Below are 21,895 nucleotides of genomic sequence, written 5' to 3' on the forward strand. Positions count from 1 at the left end.
ACGGAGCCGCCTGTGACCGTCGCCGAGAGAAGCCACAGGTGTTTCCATGACCACCGTGGCTGCTGCGGGCACCCCAAGTGTCCCTTCTGCTCCGAGCTGCTTGCAGATCCCGGCTGGTAACCCCGCCCCTGGCCAGACGCTGTTATTTAACACGTTCACAAAGAGGCCCGTGTGTCCATCACAGACTTATTTCGTTGCTCTATTTTAATCTCTGTGTTTGGGTGGCTCCTTTCCGTCGCAATGCTGCCCAGTGTGTTTCACGCGTTTACAACAGCGTCCTTCCGAGAGACAGCCTGCCTCCCCAACCTTCAGCAGGTGCCCGGCGGGGCTCACGACACAAACAGGGTGAGGATCTCCGGCCCCAGGGCTGGCGCGCGGGCGTTTTTTCCCTGCTCGACGTGCCGCCACTCTGACTGATCGGCTTCTGCTTCGGAGCCTCGGCTCCACGAGGTGGTGACCAGCTCCTGGTTTGCCGCCCGCCAGAGGAGAGTCCCGTACCCCAAGCCCTCCGTGGGCTCCTCCCGGCAATCCTGTGAGCTAGCAAAGTGCTCTTCCTTCCCCTCTGGTGGAGGGGGAAACTGAGGCACAGAGCTGTGGACGGCTGCCAGGGTCACAGAGCGCTGAGGGCCGGAACCCCCAGACAGGCAGAACTGGGTCAGGCATGTCAGTAAGAGGTCGCGCCCTCCACGCTCTGAGGAGGGAAGTCCGGGCCTAGGGCGGTGCTTCCTGAAGGTTTTGTCCCCGGTGGAGGTGGGGAGCCAGGCCGGGGTGACATCTGCTGGGCCTCCAAGCTGGACTTGGGGCAAGGAGGGGGCGGGGGGGACGCGCTGGGGAGGAGGGGCAGGGAGATCCGGGCTTGTCGATTTCCACGGGGAGAGGAATCCTGGGCACGGACAGGGACGCGGCTGGCACCGGGACTCCGGGAGCGCCCGAAGGAGGCCTGTGCCCTGGTGGCTCCTCCCGCCCGCGGCCCCGCCCCTCAGGCCCCCCAGCAAACCCGTCGCCCGCGTTTCCGAGGCCAGGCCGGCCGGCTGGGTCTAGGCCCCGGAAGGCCAGGCCGGGCGGGGGCCGGCGGGGGCCGGGGCGGGGCTGGCCGAGGGGCCGGGCCGTCCCTTCCAGCGAGGGCGGGCCGCGCGCGCCTTTAAGTGCGGCGGGGCCCGGGGCGCGCAGCGTCGGCCCAGAAGGAGCGGGCGCCTCTCCGGTCCCCGCCCCCGCGTGCCCCAGCGGTCCCGCTGCCCGCCCGCCGGAGCCGCCGGCGCATGTGGCGGTGCGCCCTTCCCCGTCCCCTCCGCAGGCGGCCGCAGCCCGGCCCCAGCACCGCCTCGGCGCCCCCGCTGGTCCCCGGCCCGTCCCCCGCGCTGCTGCGGCCGGACGCCGGCCCGGCCGCGATGCAGGCGCGCGCGCTGCTCCTGGCCGCGCTGGCCGCGCTGGCGCTGGCCCGGGAGCCCCCGGCCGCGTCGTGCCCCGCGCGCTGCGACGTGTCCCGGTGCCCGAGTCCCCGCTGTCCGGGCGGCTACGTGCCCGACCAGTGCAACTGCTGCCTGGTGTGCGCCGCCAGCGAGGGCGAGCCGTGCGGCCGCCCCCTCGACTCGCCGTGCGGGGAGAGCCTGGAGTGCGCGCGCGGCGTGTGCCGCTGCCGCTGGGCGCACGCCGTGTGCGGCACCGACGGGCACACCTACGCCAGCGTGTGCGCGCTGCAGGCGGCCAGCCGGCGCGCGCTGCAGCTCTCCGGGACGCCCGTGCGCCAGCTGCAGAAGGGCGCCTGCCCGTCGGGTAAGCGAGGGGGGCGCGGGGTGGAAGGGGGTGGCCCCTCCCGGGGAAACTGAGGCGCGGAGCTTGGAGGAGCCCGGACGTCGGCCCAGGCTGGGCATCGTGGGCAGGCCCTTTGGAAATCATCTAGCCAGACCCCTGGTCTTCCAGGTGGGGAAACTGAGGCCCAGGGTCACAGAAGTGGTTTAAAGGGGAAACTCGGTGCTCTCCTGACCGCCAAGGGGTCTGGTCTCATCAACACGTACCGGTCTTGCGTATCCTTTCCGCGGTCCGTATTCCGCTCTGCTCCGCCCCCGGGGTGTTGGGTGGAAGGCAGTCTTTCCTGGTCTTACATCTCACCCAGTCCGGATGTTCTCTTGAGCGACATCCAACGTCCTCTTTCTTTTGAGCTGGTCTTAGAGTGCCGGTCTCCAGAGGGCTATTGGGAATGGTGATGGAGCCTGTGGGGTCTCTGCGCGGCTCGGAGCCTCCTGGGACAGGCTGCTGAGGCAGGAAATTCCTCTGTCCCTCCAAACCCCAGGACGACCTCCCCCCACCCGGAGCTGGCCCGGGGCTGCTTCTTGCCACACAGCTGGACCCTGTGCGTGGAAGAAAATGCTAGAAAACCCTGCCGTCCCTTTATCTGTTTGGGGTGCCTCCTAGGAAGGCGTTGGTCCAATAGGTGCTTGGGGTCGCGGTGTGCTGGGCGCTGAGCCCCGAGGTCAGGGGGATGAGTCAAGCCCTGTGTGGGCCCTCGTTTCATAGCCTCAGGGCGGGAGACGCTAACCTCGAGGACAGGCTTGTGGCCCTGGGAGCCCCGTGGGGAGTATATCACCTGCAGCGCTTCAGGGATGAGAAGCATCCGAACTGAATCTCACGCCGGGGACGGATGTTCAACGGCGGTAGGGAAGGGCTCTCCGGGAACAGGGAGTAGTGCGCGCGCGAGCGTGAGCGTGTGTGTGTGCGTGTGTGACACCCAGGGCTGGCAGGTCGGCAGGGATGGGTGACGAGTGGCCATAAGTGTCGTGCCAGTGGCTTGGACTCCATCTTGCAGGCCGGACTTCCCCAGTTGATGCCTGAGTCTGTCAGAAGTTCCGGGGACACCTGCGGTCGGACGCCCCCTCCCCACACGCCACACACACAAAAATAATAAAACCCAGCGTTTTCCAAGAAGGTGTCAGCAGAGCACGTATGACCTCCTGGCACACTGGGGTTCCGAGGAACCCAGTCCGGGAAACACTAGATAGGCCTAAGTGTGATTGTTTAGGGGAGCCAGTGAAGGGCTTGGAGGGAGGTGAGGGTGATATGGTCAGGCTTGTGTTTGGATGGTGCCCAGGAGAGTGAGGGAGGAGAGCCCGGTGCCGGGCAAAGTCCCAGGGACGGGTGGTGGGTATTTAGACACTGCCCCCTCGCGGGTGGCCCATCCGCCCTGGGGCTTGGGACTGGCGGGCCCATCTCAGGCCACGCCGATGCCTCTGAGACACAGGGGGCTCGGGGTGGGGCTGGAGCCTGCCCACTACGGCGTGGTTGTCTCCACGGGCCCCCCCCCCCAACCCTGACTCCCGCATGTGGGGGACGCTCTTAGAATAAGGCTCCAGGGCTGGGGGCAGGGAAGGCAGGGAGGTTGGAGGCCGTCTGAGCATTTGGAAACCCTCGTTTCTTGACTGATCGAGTCCACGTTTGTAAAGTACCTTCCCTGTGTGTCCAGCTGGCCCCCGGCTGGTGGCAAGGGCGCTGGGATGGGGCCGACCCTGTCCACGCCCTGCCCTGGAGACACCTGAGGGTCAGGGAGACACGTGGGAGGGTGAGAAGAGGGCGAGAGCCTGACGGCAGACAGGTGCACAGGTCGCTCGGTGCACAGGGGGCGGCTGCCAGCGCAGGGGTCACGGGCTGGGGCGCCACTGCGTGGCCTCAGGCGGCTTGCTTACCGCCCCCCTTCCCATCTGATGACAGTGAGGCCGACGGTAGCAGCCGCCGGGGAGAGCGGGGGCGGGGACTGACGGCCGAGGTGCGTGGGCACGTGCCCCTGATGGGTAATCCGCAGACCGTGTGTTAGTTCCCGTGTTACTGTCGCTGCCAGGACTCCTGCCCCCACCCCCGTCTCTGTTTCACGCGGGGAGTCAGCTTCTGTGCTGAGCCGTGGACGGTGGCGGGAGCTCTCCCAGCAAAAGAGGGGGCGGCGGGAGGGACGCAGCACAGCAGAGGCAGAGGGCAAGGTCCCCGGGGCACGGGACCCTGTGAGCCTCGGGGTGGGGGGGGCGGGGGCCTTAAAGAGAGGGGTGGGGAGGGCGCGGGGCTGGGGTCCGTGAGCACCGTTCGCGCAGTGTGGCCCCGCCCTCACTCCTGGCCCTTGTGCCATCATCGTCCCCCCAGGTACAGGGACCTCAAACACCCAGGTTTCTGCCGGCTACGCGTGCAGAATCCCGTCCTTGCGGAATCCTTGCTGCGCCGGGGTCTCGGGCCAGCGCCGTCTCATCGGGCCTTGCCAGTCTGGCCCTTCAGGCACCGCAGAGGCGCTCAGTGAGGCAGGGAGAGGTCAAGGGGGTCTGAGGCCACTTGTTCAGGCCTCGGCTCTGGCTGGCTTGGAAGGCGGCACCGTCGTGGGTCCCAGGCTTCGTTCTGCAGGCAGGGGACCGCAGGGCCCCCGGGGCCTGGAGTCAGGTCAGCTCCACTGGGCTCGGCCGCCATAGAGCAGCATCCACCCTTCCCCCGCCCTCCCAAGGGTCCAGCCAGAAGGTACACATGACGGCAGGTGAGGCACTGCCCGGCCCGAGCATTTCTGCACAGAATTCCCGCCCGCTGTCCCCTCGCTGGGCCCGCCCTCAGATACACGGCGCTGATGACTCAGGGCCAGTCTCCAGCGCCCGCCTCTTCCCGGGGCTGGAGTCCTGCGTCCCTGCCGGCCGTGGTCCTCCACCGGGAAGTCTAGGCCAGGAGTGTTTGTCACCCTCCCTCGTTCCTTACCTACCAGCCACAGGCGAGTCTTTGGCCTGGAAACGTCCCCCAAGCCACCAGTGCCCTACTTGTCCCCGCACCGCTGGCTTCCCCCGCTCACCTCCCTCATCCTCCCTCCCGCCACTCCTCCACGCGGCAGCCAGGATGGCCTTGGTAAATCCATTCTGCCCGTCACCGGCAGGACCCCCTCGGCAGCTCCCCGACACTGACCCGACCCCCGAGGCCCTGTGCCGTCTGGTCCCCCCACCCCACCCTGCACGGCCACCTCATCCTCCGTGCACCAGCCTGCCCTTCTCCCCACCTCAGGGCCCTTGCACATGCTGTGCCTGCAGCCCAAGTGACCATTTTCTCACTTTCATGTGGCCACGTCCTCATCTATCTGTACCTAGACGACCCCCCACCCCTGAGCCGCCTTCCCTGATCACCGTACCTTGCAACCCCCTCATTAGCCTCACGAGCACACCCCGGGGCCCCTGTAGACCCTCACATCACCTCTCTGACCCGGATCATCTGCCTTATTTCCATCCCGACCCTCCTTGCATACCCCCAGCGATGGGGCCTCACCACCTTTCCGGGAGCTTTGCATTTTCCCATCTCCACGGTGGACAGAACCACTCCCTGGCGTGGATACCTGTCTGTCGCCAGGATGATAAACACAGACGTAAATGTGTTCCTTGTGTCCGTGGAGGGAGGAGGCTCCCTTTTGCACTTAGCCAGAGTCCCTGCCCCTCAAAGCCTCTCTGCCCACCCCTGCAGACGAATAGGCCTTGGTGCGTACGATTAATTCAAAACCTGGTGCCCGAGGGCAGCGTACGACGTGACCTTTAGGAATCCGTGTTCCGTGTGCGACCCGGTGCAGGTTCAGACGGCGTCTCTCCCTTGTTTTATTTATTAGGAGCTTTGGTTGGTGTTTGATTTTCATCCCCTTAGCAGCTTCCTGTGTGTGGAATTCTGCACTGGGGACCAGGCAGGATGACGCTCCCCGCCCCCTCCCCCCACCCCGCTCCCTGCACCCTGGACGGCAGGGCTGAGACACAGCCTCTGGCAACTCCTGAGCCAGGAGCCCCCGCAGAGAGGAGCCTGAGACCCGGGGTGCCGTGCAGCTGGCCTTCGCCGACCAGGCTGGGCCCGGGAAGCACCCTCCCCCCCTGTGCTCCCGGCATAAGCCTAGAGGCGTGGCCGGGACCCCACAGCAACCCCTGGGGTCTGCCCGCTCGGGCGTCTCCACTTGCCACACGCACCTGCACGCAGCGGCCCCGGGGGGAGTGACGAGACTTGGACCTCCCTGCTAAAAGCCCGGCCATGGCTCCCACTGCCTTCAAGACCCAGCACTGACTTGTGCTGCAGCCTGGCCTCCCCTTTCCTGCCGGGCCCCACCACCATTAGCAGATCGCCTACGAAATCTCCGATCCTGTCTTGCGAGGGACAGATGACTATGTGTGGAACCCAGGTGAGGGGGAAGCCACCTCCAGAATTGGGGAAGGGTAGGTTAGGAAGGGCTTCCTGGAGGAGGTGGCACGTAAACGGCCATGAAGAGGTGGGCACAGAGAGCGCAGGAGCTGGGAGGGTGGCCCGTCGTCAGGAGGTGCGGAGCTCAAGGCTGATGAGTGACACGTGTGCAGAAGGGTGCAGGGGCCCGGCTTGGGGGGGCGGTGCCCTGGTGGGGAGGGCCGATGCGGCTGGAGCGAGGGTGACAGCTGAGGGCCTGAGGGTCCCTGATGGGCGTCGGGGTTGGGTTGGTGGGGGAGTGACAGTATGGCGGGGCCCCCTGGAGTCAGGGCCGCTGGAGGAGAGGGTCCGGAGAGGCAAGGTGTTAGGTGCGGATCAGGTGCTGGGGCCACTCTGGTGTAGACCGTGTCCGGGGCGGGGGCAGGGTTCCAAGAGACCGGCTGACGAACAATCGCGTCCGTGCGCAGGGGCCGTGTCGCTGGGTCTGCCTCGTCGGGCGCGCACGGCCTCGCTTCCGGACAGGCCGCGGGCCCTCTCCAGCCTGTGGTGGCCCCCTGCGACCCGTGAGGCCGGTGGAGCGGTGGGCCCGCCCAGATCCGAAGCCCCGTCCTTGCCTCCGGGTTCGTATCCGAGGGGACCCAGGGGAGACACGCAGCCACGTCGGGATGACCGGAGCTGTGCGGCTCAGCCAGACGAGCCCTGTGCTGGGTGAGCTGGACCCACGGTGTTCCAGGCTCCAGCCGCTGGCTCCAGGCACCCGACGGGCACCCCTCAGTCGTCTGCCAGCTCACCCGCCTGCCAGGAGCTCTGGGGGGGACGGGGCCCAGCCACACTCGCGCGGCCTCCCCAGGGGCCTGGGGTTTGCACAAACCAGACAAGGAAGTGGGCGGGCGCCTGGCGGAGTGAGCGCTGTGTCCTGCCCGAGGGTCTCAGGCCTCCTCCCGGGCCTTTGCTTTGAGGGAGGAAGGCCCCGAGGTTCCCCAAGGTCAAGGGGGAGACGCCAGGCTGTGCTTCAGGCTGTCAGAGCCTTAAACACACATTCTTGAGGTCTTATTTTCATGGCCCGTTAGAAGAAAAAGCTTAGCGGGGGCATCGAGCTACCCCAGCTGGGGAGGGACAGCTCTGCCCAAGCCCAGATTCCCCTGATTTTCCATGTGCTGTTCCGCACGCGAGGCAGACCTCCAGCGCCTTGGGGAAGTGGCTTTTCTGTCTGATTTTGATAAGGTTGTTAAATAAGCAGGTAAGAAAGAGAATGAAGTCGCAGGTCCCTTGTCCTCAGTGCAGCAAAGGTGTGGCCAGGATGCACGTGTGTGTGCCCCACACCGAACACCAGGTCTAGAGGCGGGGGGAGCAGGTGAACCCTTGGAGATGTGCAGTGTCCAACCTGCCCAACTGTATGCTTTCACCCCGGAGCGCGTGACGGGCAGAGCCAGAACCGCGACCCTGTTCGGTTCTCAGGGCTGAGTCCCAGCTACACCACCTGCAGGTCTCCTAAGCTCTCCGCGCCCCGGATCCCTCATCTGTGAAGTGGGGATGGCAGTGGCGTCCTTCCCGCCGGGCCACTGAGCAGTCAGGCGAGGAGTCCAAAGCGCTTGGCACAGCGTGAAGGCTAACAGCCCTGAGTGCCAGCAGACTGAGTGCCGACGGCTGGGTGTTCCTGCCATAACCGTGAGGGTGAAGGAGAGGTAGGTAGTCGAGGAAGAGAAGGTGCCGGAAGGCAATGTCTGTGGAAGGGCTGCCACATGCCCAGGGGACTTCCCAGGACCCGGCTGGGAAGCCTGAGCCCAGAGGAGCCGCTGATGGACCCGTCAGGGCCGGGAGGGCTTCCCGTCGGGGGAGGGCCGGGGGCCGAGCACACCTTGGCTTCCGTGGCGACTGGCCTGCATACCTACCTTGAAAAAGTCCAGACAGGCCGGCGGGAGGGCCTCTCCTCCATGATGTTGGCACATTAGAGGAGCCAGGCTGGCCCCAAGGCGAGGACTGGCCAGGCCAGACGCCCCTGGGCAGGACAGCCAGGCGCAGTGGCTGAGGACCAGCCCGGGACAGAGGAGGCACCTGGGGTCAGCGTCAAGGGACCTGGCTCTGGGCCCTAGTGGGGGGTTCTCCTGGCCTGTAAAATGGGCAGAGACACCTGCCTTGGAGAACTGCCACGAGAGTTCACCGGACCACGGGCCTGGAGCCCGTGGATGGCGGCTGTGGGGAGGGACCCACGGGGGAGGAGGCCTGCATTCCAGGGACAGGCGCCTGGGGCCCCAGGGCCACGGACAGCGGTGCTCGTGCCCCTGGGAGCCACAGTGGGATCGGAAGCCCCTGTTCCTGGCTCTGGGGGCTAATTAGACCCTGGAGGCAGCTCCTGGGGCTTCAGAGCCCCCCCCAGATGGGTGAGAGCGGCCTGCAGGTGGGGGCTGGGGGCCGTGGGGGTTCCCCTGGGACAGCACCCCGGTCCCTGTAGAACATCCATGCACCCCCCCCCCCTTGCTCATTCACTCATTGTCTCACTGCTCCCTGCTATGGATTGGGGCGCCCAGGCCATGGGGACAGAAGGACATGCCTCGGGAAGGGAGGTGTTACAAGGCGCTGTGGGACCCAGAGGGGTGAGAGTGGTCACTGAGCCTGCCAAGTCGGGGTAGGCTCCCCAGAGGAGGGGTGTGGGCCTGGGCTGGAGGGACGAGGGAAGGGACCCGGGGGCCCAGAGGGGAGAGCGACAGGTGCAGGTAGAGCCTGGGCCTGGAAGGCACCGCTAAGACGTCGTCATCTGGTCTGCAAGCTGTGTTCAGCATTACGGACGCATAGGCCCAGGCTTTGCGGTCATCTGCCCACGGCCCTTCCATCCCAGTTCACAGCTAACCACGGCGTGACAGGTGGGGGCCTCTTCTGATGGAATCAAGGCAATGAGCTCAGAGAGGGCCAGAACTGGGTCTCAGTGCCTGTTATGCGCTGGAGGGGTAATGCGTAGTCGGGCAGGCTGCGCACTGCCCAACTCCAAGGGAAGCCACTCATGCTGTGACCTTCGTTAGTAATGGTCCTGGGCTGGTGCAGTCCACAGCCTGTGTAACAACACTATAGGGCGGCCCGGCGGGATGTCTGGGCTAGTCACTTTCCCACTCTGGGCCTTGGTCTCCCCCTCTGTTGTTCCGTGGCAGTATGGCTCTCCAGAATTGGCACGTAGTAAAGTCCTCTCTCGGGGTTTGCCGCCGTCCCTGAGCCCTCCAGGGAGCTCGGCCGCGCCAGGGTGTTGGGGTGGAGCCCTGACGCCCAGCTTCTCTCCCTGCCAACCCTTGTCCCAGTCCGTCCCATCCTGGCCGTGTCCCTTCCTCTCCCGGGAGGCCCCACTGGACACCTGGCCTCGGTTGCCTTGCCGTGTCGAATTCCGCACGAACTGGACCTTCCAGAGCCCGTGGGTCACAGTTTATTTTTGAAAACAAAACACGACCACAACAACGACAAAGGCTAACGGCTGAATCTGCTGGGGACCGACTGTTGACTTCAGAACTTTGGCTGGAGGAGGGGTGGGGGTGGGGGTTGTCAAAAGCCCAAATAAACAGAGTCTGCTTTCCAGCCGTGGGGCCCACGGTTTTCATGTGGAAAGAGGCTGTGGGAACCGAGTCCTCCCTTCCCACTGATTCATGGGGTGATTCATCTGTGTGTAGGGAGGAGGACCAGGAAACAGGCCTGCCCCGCCCCACCACCCCCTCCCCACCGCCCACCGCGGGGCTCTGCTTAAAGGGACAGGGCCCGGCGGGGCTCTAGTCATCAGCTGGCTGACCCAGGAGTCTCGGAGGGGTGCCCCAGGCTCTGGGTCAGGGAGGACTCAGGCTCTGAAGTCCCTGGGACCCGGATTGGGGCACCTCTGGGCTTTTCTGTGCCCCATCCCCCGTCACACTGTGCTGTGCCCGACTCGCCTGAACTCAGGTGCACACAGAGGCGCTCGGCCAGTGTGGCTTGAACATACCCCGCATGAGAGGCAGGGCCGTGGGTGGGGCATTACACTGGGAACCCCAGGAGGGAGAGACTCATGCTGGCTGGAAGGAGCCTGCCGGGGGACTGCCTGGAGGAGACGGCACTGGAGTTGTGCCCGGGACAAGCTGGCGCGTCCTGCGGGGGGAAGTGGGGAATGGTCTGTGCAGGTGAGGCGCAGAACGGTGGGTGATGAAGCAGAGACTGGGGGTAAATGGCCCAACAGGTTACACAGCAGGGAGAGGGTGACCCTTGACTGGGCCCTCGGGGACTGGCCGCCCCAGCAGAGCACGGTGGGCGCGAGCCTCGGCCGGGGAAACCCGGCAGACCCTGCCAAACGCCCATCCGGTGGAAGAGACAAGGGCCTGGGGTCGGGGTCCTCTGAGGTCCCCAGGGCACAGGAACTGCCCGGCCAGGAACGTCTCGTCAGAGACTGGAACCTGGACAGGGCCGCAGACTCTGTGGCTGGTTTCCTTCCCTGTGCCCGGAGGCCAGAGTATGACGTGGGCTCCCAGGGGGGTTGCCTCGAGGTGGAGAGGGCAGAGCTGGGCTCAGCCCCCCCAGCTGACTGGCGGCCTCGGTCGCAGAGCATCAAGGAGACTTAGCCATCCCGCGTGGAGATACAGACTCTGACCGCGACGGCGTACTGGGAGCGTGGAAGGAACCCTGGCCCACAGTGGGCCCTGCCCCGGGGCCCCCGTTAATGTGAGCTCTGAGCCTTACACCCCGCCCCTCTGAGGGTTTTGCCACCCGGAGGAAGAGGGCTCCCAGGCCGGGTAGCCCCTGGCCGCCTGCATTTTGATGGGTGAGGGGCCTCGCGGTGGCCGGCAGGCTCTGACCACCCTGGACAGGCAGCCTTTGATTCAGGCTGACCACGGTGGCCTGGGCCCCCCTGTCCAGCGCCCACTGCCTGGCTGAGAGGCAGACATCACAGAACTGGCGGGGGGAGGGGTGGCTCCTCCCCACCTCTGACCTTGGACCCCGAGGGAAGCTCTCTCCGGTTCAGGCATAACGGACACTCGGGACCCCTAAGGAGGAGAGCCCTCGGCCTGCGCTCAGAACCTGCCTTCTCTAACTAGAGACGCATCTCCAGGCAAGAGGACTGAGCTCAGGGAGCCACGGTTTTCCCACCTTTAAGATGGGGGCAGTGCCCCCCGCCCTGGCCGCCTCCTGGACGTGGGGAGACGAGTCGGGGTGTGGAGAGCCCTGCATTTGCCCCAGATGTTTATGCAACACCGATGATGGCTGCACTCGCCTTACCTCCTGTCCCTCTGGGCAAAACGGAAAACTCCGGATTCTCACTCAACCCTGATGACCCCTCACCTCCCAGAACTGGACTTCACGGGCCGAGCCCTCTTTGCTCGCCAACACCAGTCCCGGGGTGCAGGGTTAGGCTCACAAGTCACATCCGTACCCGGTTCCCACAGGTCGGGGGGAGGGGGGGCACCTTCAGCCTCATTTTCAGACTAGGAGTCAAGGCCCAGAGAGGGTGAGTGATTTGCCTGAAGCCACACAGCCGGAAGTGGGGCTGCCCAGCCAAGCCCGGCCTGCGGGACTCCCAGCACTCGGCTCATTCGGGGAGCCGCTTACAAGCAGTGCTGGGCGGGCCCGGTTCCAGGTACCGCCAGTCTCTGGCTGCGACCGGAGAGAGCTCAGCACATGCCCGAGCAGGGAGACCGAAGGGGTGTGGGCCCGGTGCCACCCACATCCCTCAGGCCTGCGGTCCCGGCAGGCGGCGGCCCCCACTGCTGACAGCAGCAGAAATCTGAGCCGGCAAGGGTTCCAGGGGGTTCATGAACCGCCTGGAAAGTCGGACTGGGGTCCGGCCAAGTTGGATGGGGGGCCGTGGCGACGCAGACATCCGGAGTCCCGCGGGGCCTGGGAGGGGGCCACCCCAGGGCCAGACCGGGGCAGCTCCGAAGGGATGGCCGGGGACCTCTGCTGTCACCTTGCCCGATCACGGCACTAGCACGGGCCGGAGGACGGGCCAGAGCCGGCGGGGGAGGGGACGGTGGCCTCACGCCAGGGCATTGCTCTGGATGAGAGAAAGGGTGAGGGCCCAGGGGGCTGGCTCGGGTCTGGCTCAAGTGTCCCGTCACTGCTTTGCAGCCCAGGATAAGTGTCCTGACATCTCTGAGCCTCCCGGCCCGCCCGGTGGTATCGCGTCCAGTGAGGAGACTCCACAGTAACCATTCTTGGGACGAGGGAGCCCCCTCCCAAATATCTGGGTGTCACCGGGCTGAGTGTCGGGCATCCCTGAGGGGCTCTGAGCCTCGGGGGGGGGGGGGGTCCTCGCTGGAGCTTCCTCCCGGGGGGGGGGGTTCGGGGCACCGCTGGCGGTGTCTGGGCCTCATTAATGCGCCTGGTTGTTCCTGCCAGCGCAGGTCTCCACCAGCTGACCAGCCCGAGGTACAAGTTCAACTTCATCGCGGACGTGGTGGAGAAGATCGCACCGGCCGTGGTCCACATAGAGCTCTTCCTGAGGTGTGCGAACCCCTCCCGGGCACCCCCCACCCCCGTTCTAGCACGGGGGCGGTCGAAGCCGAGCGCACGTGGGGTCCGGCAGACCTCCCCGACACCTGGCGCCCTTGGGGAGGGCGGCCCCTGACTCTGGTCTCCCCGCCAAGGCGGGGGCAGATACCGACCTCACAGCGCCAGGGCGTGGTAAGCAGGCGCACCGCGATGTCGGCTCTGGTGGCCCTGAGACTGTCAGAGCTGCTTCTGGGAAGCTCCGGGGCCCCGACGGCTGATGGCTCAGGGCAGTCCTGAGGTCTCCCGGGGCGTCCTGTGCTCCCCAGAGAGAAGACGCTGACAGTCGACGTCTCGCGTTCAGGGTTCCTCTTCCTTGTCTTAACCTCGTGGCCCCTGTGTGGGAGGGGGCCTCCAGACGGCCCAGATGAGGCATGCAGGGCCAGAGCCCCGTTCCCCAGCAGCGCTGTCCCGAGGGGTGGAGGCCGGCCGGTGCCATTATGCCAACACCGAGGCACAGAGGACCGGGTGGCCCCCGGTCCCTGGGGGTGGGCAGAATCCCCCACGCCCCGATTCCTGGCCCCAGCACGGGGCTCCCTGCTCCCTGGGCGTGGAGCTTGCCCAGGGGGAGACCTCGCTCCTGGACGTCACTGCCCCCCATCTCTGGAGGCTCACCCCTGATGGTGCTCCACGTGGCAAGCCACCAAGGGCATGAGCTCACTGTCGGAAGAGCAGTATCCCTGGACACCTGCCGTGTGCTCCGAGCCCCCTCGGCTGCTTTGCCTGCATCTGCCTAAACAGCCCTGGTGAATGCCCACCTCTTAGTGGAGACAGCCGGGCACTCACAGGAGTCACCCCAAGAGTCAGGCCCGGGGGGCCCGCCCCTCAGTGCTGACTGAGACTGTACCCCGACAGACTGCTGTCACTCAGGGCTGAGCCCCAGAAGCTAAGCTTTGATGTTCCCATTTTCTGGGTGTGGAGCAGAGGCCTGGAAACTTCTCTGAGCTCACAGAGCGGCTGAGTGCCAAGTCGGGGTTTCACCCCAGGTCTCTCAGACCCCAGAGCTGACCCCTTACTGCCCTTTCTGCAACCTCCAGACCCTGAGACATATCATTGAGGAAATTATAACTGGACACGCTAAGTGGTATGTCCCTGGCCTTGCCAGTGGCTCAGACGAGGACCGTGTATTTCCAGAAGGCTCCGGGCACCAGGCTTCGAGCCAGCCAATTGCTGACTGTAGCCCAGTCTGGCCAGGTGGCAATGCCATTGCCACATCAGCCTCCGAGGCTGATGTCCACGTGGGTGGGTGGGTGGGTGGGTGGACGAGACCGAGCGGGCAAGATCCCAGACGCAGATGAGATGCTCATCAAGCTTGGGAGCCTTGGCTGTGACCCCGGCCTGGGCGGGGAGGCCCCGGGGCTGCCTCGGGCCCGCCTCGGGCCCCTCCAGCAGACAAGCGCCAGACCCTAGCCGTGGGTGCAGGGGTGTGGCCAGGTGCAGCCCTCGCCCAGGGCCACACGGAGCTGGGGGGCGGGGGCAACGGCCCGTGTGAGTGGTCAGATCCCGTGGTCCCCCTGGGGCCGAGTGCCCAGGCTGCCTGCTTCAAACCCCTGCTCTGCCCTTTGCCTGCCTGACCCAGAGAAGTAGTTCAAGTCCTGGGCCTCAGTTTCCCCACCCGCAAACTGAAGGCCTCCTACCGTGTAGGGTGGTCGTGAGCATTAAATCACTCGGGGAGTCTGGCTCGGGGTGCCCGGTGGCCTTGGCTCTGGTCACCGGTCCTGCCCGCCGAGGTGGGTCTTGTGCAACCCTCACTTCCCTGAGACAGCCCCCACCCTCGAGTTCCTTCTCTCCTGCCCCGTCCAGGCCCCTCGGGGGTCCCAGAGGCGACCCGCCCCAGAGAGGGTCCTGAGCCGCGGCCATGGTTCCCTCTTGGCCCTGCGGGCGGCTGGGCGTGGTCACACATCGGGGAACTCTGACCTCTGACCGTTTGCTCCTGTTCACGGAGACAGAGGCCGGGCCCCGGCCTCTGTCTGCTTGTGTCTGAGCACACACCGCGCCCTGCACCGTCCGCTGTCCCCTCCGCCCCCTGAGTCCCCGGAAGGATGACACCTGGTGTCATCATGGAGCAGAGTCTGCCACCAGCACTGCCTGTCACGCAGTCTGGGGCTTCGGGGCAGGTGCGGGGCAGGGGAGGGACCGGGCGGGGTGGGAACGCGACCGCCCCAGCACTGCGCCTTCCCTGCACGGTCCCATCTGCCCCTCCGCGGAGAAGTACCCCCCCGGGGACCCCGGCACCTGCTGCGCTGTCCCCCAGCCCTGTTTGTTGAGTGGCTTCCTGCCCCCAGGCGCTTTGGACAACAGGCGTCACACCCAGCAGGGTAGATGCCCCATTTCCTAGCTGGGGAGACTGAGGCCTGCCCACGGCCAGGCAGGTAATGAGCGGGACGGCCCTGAGATTAGAGTGCCGGCCTGTCTGGCTCCAGCTCTGTGCCCGCCTGTCCTAACAGGCCTGCCAGGCGTGGGCCTCGCGTGCCTTCCCGGCAGACTGCAAGTCAGAGGTCACCGCCCCCCCTTGAGGCCGTGAAGAGGGCCCGGCGTTAAGTGAGCCGGCCAAGGCCGCAGCCGAAGGTGGCAGGGCTGGGCCTGAGGGCGGGGTGGGGGTGGGGGGCCCCGAACCGCGTTCTCTTACCCCACACGGGGCTCCGCTCCCCTCCAGCGGGCCCCCGCCCGCCCTGACCACCCCCCCCCCCACGCCCGTGCTCGCTCCCCGCAGACACCCCCTGTTTGGCCGCAATGTGCCCCTGTCCAGCGGCTCGGGCTTCATCATGTCGGAGGCCGGCCTGATCGTCACCAACGCCCACGTGGTGTCCACCTCCAATGCCGTCTCGGGCCGGCAGCAGCTCAAGGTGCAGCTGCAGAACGGAGACACGTACGAGGCCACCATCAAAGACATCGACAAGAAGTCGGACATCGCCACCATCCAGATCCACCCCAAGGTGAGTGGGCGGCGGGCGGGGCGGGGGCGCCTTCCCGGGCCCCAGCGCTCGGAGACGCCTCGGCCCGACCTCCCTGTGGGACGCTCGGAGGAACCGAGGCCCAGCCAGGGGGCGGGCCAGCCTAGAACCGGGGTCTCCAGACCCCCCGCCCCTGCCTCCTGAGCTGCCGTGTGCGAGCAGAGCCGGGCCGCCGCCCGCCAGCCAGCGATGTGCCCCCAAGTCATTCGCGGAGGGGCGTCCTCCAAGGCCCAGGGACGCTGCCTGCGTCCCTCCCGGCTCACTCCAGGACATGCAGCTTCCCCCGTGGGGCTGACGGGACCTGGCCTGGAGCTCTGGGACACACGCCCCGGTCCCTCCACATCCCGTCCCCCCAGCTGGCCAGGCGGGGCCCACAGCGGGGCCACAGCCGTCCCGCGTCACCGCCAGGGGCTGGCACTGTGCCTGCGCCCCACCGCCCTTGACAGAAGGGGCGTCGGTGTCCTGCTGCTTCCGAGGGGACACTGAGGTCAGAGAGGTTAAGTCACTAAGCCGGGGCAGGGCACGTCCGGTGTTGTGGTCGTGACTCTCGGTGAGGGCAGCCTGCCCCTGCCGTGAGGCCGGTGACCAGGCGGCTGTCTGTGCTGGTGAGTCTGGCTTGGCTGACTTGGAATCCCGCTTCTGCTCTTTCTGAATGAAAGTGTGTGGTTTTGGTGATGATGAATCTTCTGTGAGGAGGCTCCTTCTCGCCCGATCCAGGGAGGAGGAGAGGCTTATCCCAATGGGGACCCTTCCCCACGGCAGTTACTGAGCCCGGGGCCACCACCTCCGTTCTAAAGATGGGGAAACTGAGGCTGGGGCGGGGCACGGGGTGTGCTCAAAGACAGAGGCTGGCAGACGTCTTCGGTGAAGCTCCAGATAGTAAGCACTTCGAGGCTTTGTGGGGTCCGGGCCCTCTGGGGACGCCTCTCAACGACGCAGCCACCACAGGCCACACGAGCCCGTGGCCGTGTCCCCATAAAACTTTATTTACAAAACAGAAACAGGCAGCACGCTGCATTTGGCCCGAGGGCCACAGGGTGCAGCCCCTGCCGCGGACCCCCACAGGGTGGCGCAGAGCCAGACTGGACCGCCGGTCTGGCGGTCGCCGGGTCTCTCCTGTTCCAGGCGCCGCGACACAATCCCGAGGGGCACACACAGCAGCCGTCCGTGGCCCCAGGGGCTGGTGGACTTTAGTAAGGCCTGCACGACCTCCCAGCGGGAGCTGCCTCAGCCCCTGGGTCCCACGTGTGGTGGCCCCCCCAGCCTTGGGGGGAATTCGGCCCCGTGGCCACGCGGGCAGGTGAGGAAGGGCCGAGTGGAGCCCTGCCGGCTCGCCTCACCCCCGTCCACAGGTCCCCCCGTTTGTACTGGGAGCTGCCCTGGGACAGAAGACCTTAAGTGGCATGGTGGCTAGAGCAGAAAGAGGAGGCCACTGCCAGGGAGGAAAGGGGAGTGACCACACACAACCGGGTGCTCAGAGGGTCCGAGGTGTGGGGTCCTTGTCCAGAGCTAGAGGGAGGCCCCCCGCGATCGGGACAGGACGGTCGCCGGCACCTTCTCGTAAAGCTTTGTGTCTGCAAATGACTGCCGTCCCCCGGGAGCCCCCAGAAGCAGTGCCCCTCCCCGGTGGTGGCCTCGGACGTAAGGGGTGCGACACCGGACCCCCAGATTCACGGAGGTGCTGGCGACGGGGCCTCGGCCGCCGTGGATTCCACGTTTGCCACTGTGCGCACTTGGGCACCTTAAGCCCGCTCAGGAGCACCCCCTCTGAGCGTGTCTCCTGCAGCTTCCGGAACACGGAGGCGACCCCAACACGGCTGGCCCTCAGAGCTGCCGGCCCAGCCGTGGACTCAGACAGACAGACGGGCTGGCTGCACGTGAAACTGGAGTGGGCAGGCGTCTCCGTGGGCAGGGGGTGATGGCAGAGCTTGGCTGAGTCACCTCGCCGCTCTGGGCCTCAGTTTCCCTGTGCGTCTACATTGGGAGATCTGGTTGAGCTGGATCAAGGGTTCCAAAACTAGGGCTCCAGGGCCCCTGCAGTCCTAGGCACCAGTCTGTGTGTGATGCATTTTTGACGGCATTCGTAGCCCCTGTCAGGCTTTCAGAGGGACCTGTGGCCACCGAACGAACCACTGAGCTCGATGACCTCAGAGGCTGTGCCCAGCCGGACCCCGTGGGCCTCCTCCCTGTGTGTGACCCCTGCAGCCCACCTGGGGACCCCCGTGGTCACTGGTGCGGCTGAGGCGCTGTTCCAAGGACTCCAGCCCGGGTCTCTCCTGCTACGGGTCGGCTGGAGGCCAGCCCGGCCTCCGTCTGAGTTGGCAGCTTGCCTCGGCCTTCACCCCCGATGGGTCTCTCCAGCCGCCCCGGCCCTCCTGGGACCGTCCCGGCCTTGATCTGGCTCCAGTGTCACCCAGGGCAGACAGCTGAGCCTCCCTCCCCGTGTCCCCCCCCGCAGAAGAAGCTCCCGGCCCTGCTGCTGGGCCACTCGGCAGACCTGCGGCCCGGCGAGTTTGTGGTGGCCATCGGCAGTCCGTTTGCCCTGCAGAACACGGTGACCACGGGCATCGTCAGCACGGCCCAGCGGGACGGCAAGGAGCTGGGCCTCCGGGACTCAGACATGGACTATATCCAGACAGACGCCATCATCAACGTGAGTCCTCGTGTCGCCCGGCCCGCGTGCTAGAAAGGTCCTTCTATACGCTGAGCGGGGCCTGGACTCCCTGTGACTTCTGCACGCGGGCGCCAGGCCCGCCCTGGGAGTCGGCGGCTTCATTCCCGACCCGGGCCAGCCCTTGGGGGACGCAGAGGCGTAGCCGCGCCCGAGCCACTCACCCTGTCGGCCTCGCTTTTCTCGTCCTCAGTGTTGCTACCGAATCGGGGGGGCGGGGGGCTCACGGCGCGCTCTGCCCAGGCGCCCCACACCCACCTCTCTGGTTTGCCGTGGTTCGGGCTCTTCTGGAAATGTTAGTCTTTGCAGAGACCCCTCGAGGCGGGTGGGGAAGAACTGTACCCCGTGAGGCGAATCTGGAGGCGTGCGGCGTGCGCAGAGGGCTCCGGCCCAGGCCAGACGGCGTCCACGTGGCCTCCGGGGCCTCAGCCTTCTTACCTGTGAAATGGGGGCAGGAGTGAGGCCTTTCGATGCTGCTGGGGGTAAAATCCGAGTGCCCGTCTTCTGTGCCGGTTAACAGTGAGGGCTCGGGAGACAGAGCTTCAGGAACCCGCGAGGGGCTCAGGGCTCAGCTAACGTCTCGTTTCCTCCCTTGCAGTACGGGAACTCCGGGGGACCCCTGGTGAACCTGGTGAGTGTCCCCACGTCCTCCACTCACGTGGCAGCACGGCCCCGAGGCGGGGATGGGACCTCGAAGATGTGCCTTGAGTCTTCGCACCCGCTGGCTGGGCTGGGGGCCCCGGGGGAGGGCATGACCCCAAGTGCCTGTTGCCCAGCCCCCCAAGCCCCCAGGGATGCTGAGTAAGGGTGACCCAGAACAGCAGCCAGGCGGGGACCACATGCCCATCAAGGACCTGGGGCAGGGGAGACACAGGTCACGGCCGGTCACGGCTCTGGGCCCCCCATCCTTGCGTTTACGTGCGAGGGTGTGGGCGCGTCCTCCTTCCGTCCCAGCCCTGTTGGGTCACCCCCGCCCCAGGTCTGCCCTGGGCCCCAGAGTCAGGCTCATTCCCATCCCAGGGGAGATTTCCAGAATCAACCCAAAGTTCAGTTCAGAAATCAGTCCGGCTCTGGGCCCTGAGAATTGTTGGACGCCCTCCCGTCCTGGGGCGCTCCTGTGGGCAAGTGTGACGTGAGGAGCAGTGAGGGGGCCCTGCAGGGATGCAGGCAGGGAGGGCTTCCTGGAGGAGGGAGCATCTAACTTGCACCGTGGAGACCGAGGGTCTGGGGTTGAGAGGGACGTGCAGGGGAAAGATAGTCCGGGGAGCAGCACGGCACGAGCGGGAGGGGTCAGACGCTCAGCGGGACGAAGGCCGCAGCACTGGTGTTCGAGAAAGTCGTGCGGGTGGGCTTCAGGCTGGGGGCCAGAAAAGCCGGCGCAGGGGTGCGTGCTGGGTATGGAGAGGAGTGCCTTCCCGGGAGGGTGTCAAGAGCGAGGTGTGTCCGGGGCCCCGGCTGCAGCCTCGAGGGGTGCAGGGTGGGGGCGGCGGGGGAGGCCAGCTCCCAGGGTGCAGAGGGGGCGGGTGATGCCGGGAGCCGCCCCGACCTCACGCCCCCAGCCGCGCTTCTAGAAGGAAGGCAGAGAGGGGCGCGTACGCCTCATCACCCCCCCGTCTGGGCTCCCGGGATGCTGCTGGGGGTGTCCTCCTCGCGGGGCGGACCGCGAGCTCCCGTACCGACACTCTCTGGCGAGGGAGAGGAGGGGTCCGGCTTGGAGGGAGAGGTGGGGGGTCCCTGGCCCGGAGGCGAACCCCGGAGCGCCTTTCCCGGACAGCTTCCGGGAGCCCCTCGGGGGCGGTGACGGCCGGTCGGCCACGGGAGCCGGGCGGCGGCCACGGGGCTCGGGCTCCCCGGGTGACCGCCCCCTCGGACGGCCCCGCACAGGACGGAGAGGTCATCGGCATCAACACGCTCAAGGTTGCGGCCGGCATCTCCTTCGCCATCCCCTCGGACCGCATCACACGCTTCCTCACGGAGTTCCAGGACAGGCACGCCAAAGGTACGGTGCCACCCGGGGGTGCCGGGGCAGGGACGCCGGCCTGCCGAGCCGTCCCCCGGCGCCCTGGGGCCCCCGCCCGCTCAGCCACGGCCTCCTTCTCTGTCCCCCCCGCCCCGTGCTTCTTGTCCACGTGCAACCCCCACCACGCGAGACTGTCCCCTTCTGGCTGCGTCTCCCACCCACCACCCGCCACCCGCCTCCAGCCACCTGGGCTCCCCAGGCTCCACTTCTCTGGGCGGCTGCAGACTCGTCCGTCTGTCCTCCCTCCCTCCCTCCCTTCCTCTCTTCCTTCCTTCCTTCCTTTCTTCTTTCCTCCCTCCCTTCTTTCCTTCTTTCCTTCCCTCCTTCCTTCCTTCCTTTCTCCCTCCCTCCCTTCCTCCCTCCCTCCCCTTCCTTCCTTTCTTCCTTCCTTCCTCCCTTCCTTCCTTCTTCTCTTCCTTCTTTCCTTCCTTCCTTCCTTCCTTCCTTCCTCTCTCCCTCTCTCCCTCTCTCCCTCCCTTCCTCTCTTCCTTTCTTCCTGTCATCCTTTCCTTCCTCCCTCCCTCCCCTTCCTCCCTTCCTCCCTCCCTCCCTCTTTTCCTTCTTCCCTTCCTCCCTCCCTCCTTTCCTTCCTCCCTCCCTCTCTCCCTCCTTTCCTTCCTTCCTTCCTTCCTTCCTTCCTTCCTTCCTTCCTCTCTCCCTTCCTTCCTCTCTCCCTTCCTTCCTTCCTTCCTCTCTCCCTTCCTTCCTTCCTTCCTTCCTTCCTTCCTTCCTTCCTTCCTCTCTCCCTCCCTTCCTCTCTCCCTTCCTTCCTCCCTCCCTTCTTTCCTTCCTCCCTCCCTTCCTTCCTTCCTCCCTCCCTTCCTTCCTTCCTCTTCCTCCCTCTCTCCCTTCCTTCCTCTCTCCCTTCCTTCCTTCCTCCCTCTCTCCTTTCCTTCCTCTCCCTTCCTTCCTTCCTTCCTCCCTCTCTCCCTCCCTTCCTCTCTTCCTTCCTTCCCTTCTTCCTTCCTTCCTTCCTTCCTCCCTCCCTTCTTTCCTTCCTCCCTTCCTTCCTTCCTTCCTTCCTCTCTCCCTTCCTTCCTCTCTTCCTTCCTTCCTGTCTTCCTTTCTTTCTCCCTCCCTCCCTCCTTTCCTTCCTCTCTCCCTTCCTTCCTCTCTCCCTTCCTCCCTCCCTCCCTCCTTTCCTTCCTCCCTCCCTCCCCTTCCTCCCTTCCTCCCTCCCTCCTTTCCTTCCTCCCTTCCTCCCTCCCTTCCTCCCTCCTTTCCTTCCTCCCTCCCTCCCTCCCTCCTTTCCTTCCTTCCTTCCTTCCTTCCTTCCTTCCTCTCTCCCTTCCTTCCTCTCTCCCTTCCTTCCTTCCTCTCTCCCTCCCTTCCTCTCTTCCTTCCTTCCTTTCTTCCTTCCTTCCTCCCTCCCTTCTTTCCTTCTTTCCTTCCCTCCTTCCTTCCTTCCTTCCTCTCTCCCTTCCTTCCTCTCTTCCTTCCTTCCTGTCTTCCTTTCTTTCTCCCTCCCTCCCTCCTTTCCTTCCTCCCTCCCTCCCCTTCCTCCCTTCCTCCCTCCCTCCTTTCCGTCCTCCCTTCCTCCCTCCCTCCTTTCCTTCCTCCCTTCATCCCTCCCTTCCTCCCTCCTTTCCTTCCTCCCTTCCTCCCTCCCTC

General features: G+C 66.0%; 1 protein-coding gene across 2 annotated transcripts in view; it reads left to right on the top strand.

Moving 5' to 3' along the window:
- The first annotated feature begins 1,388 nt into the window (after window positions 1-1,388).
- The window catches only part of HTRA3 (HtrA serine peptidase 3), a 30,789-nt gene continuing 10,282 nt past the window's right edge, over window positions 1,389-21,895 (top strand). The window contains exons 1-6 of one of the 2 annotated variants that reach the window (XM_042934068.1): window positions 1,389-1,773; window positions 12,495-12,594; window positions 15,353-15,575; window positions 18,052-18,246; window positions 18,863-18,895; window positions 20,149-20,263. In XM_042934068.1, coding sequence (XP_042790002.1) covers window positions 1,389-1,773; window positions 12,495-12,594; window positions 15,353-15,575; window positions 18,052-18,246; window positions 18,863-18,895; window positions 20,149-20,263 — 1,051 coding nt within the window. Of the gene's footprint in view, window positions 1,774-12,489; window positions 12,595-15,352; window positions 15,576-18,051; window positions 18,247-18,862; window positions 18,896-20,148; window positions 20,264-21,895 lie in introns of both variants that reach the window. The other variant, XM_042934069.1, reaches the window with a different exon arrangement.

This window comes from Panthera leo, chromosome B1 (genome assembly GCF_018350215.1).
Source record: "Panthera leo isolate Ple1 chromosome B1, P.leo_Ple1_pat1.1, whole genome shotgun sequence".
NCBI classification, from domain to species: Eukaryota; Metazoa; Chordata; class Mammalia; order Carnivora; family Felidae; genus Panthera; species Panthera leo.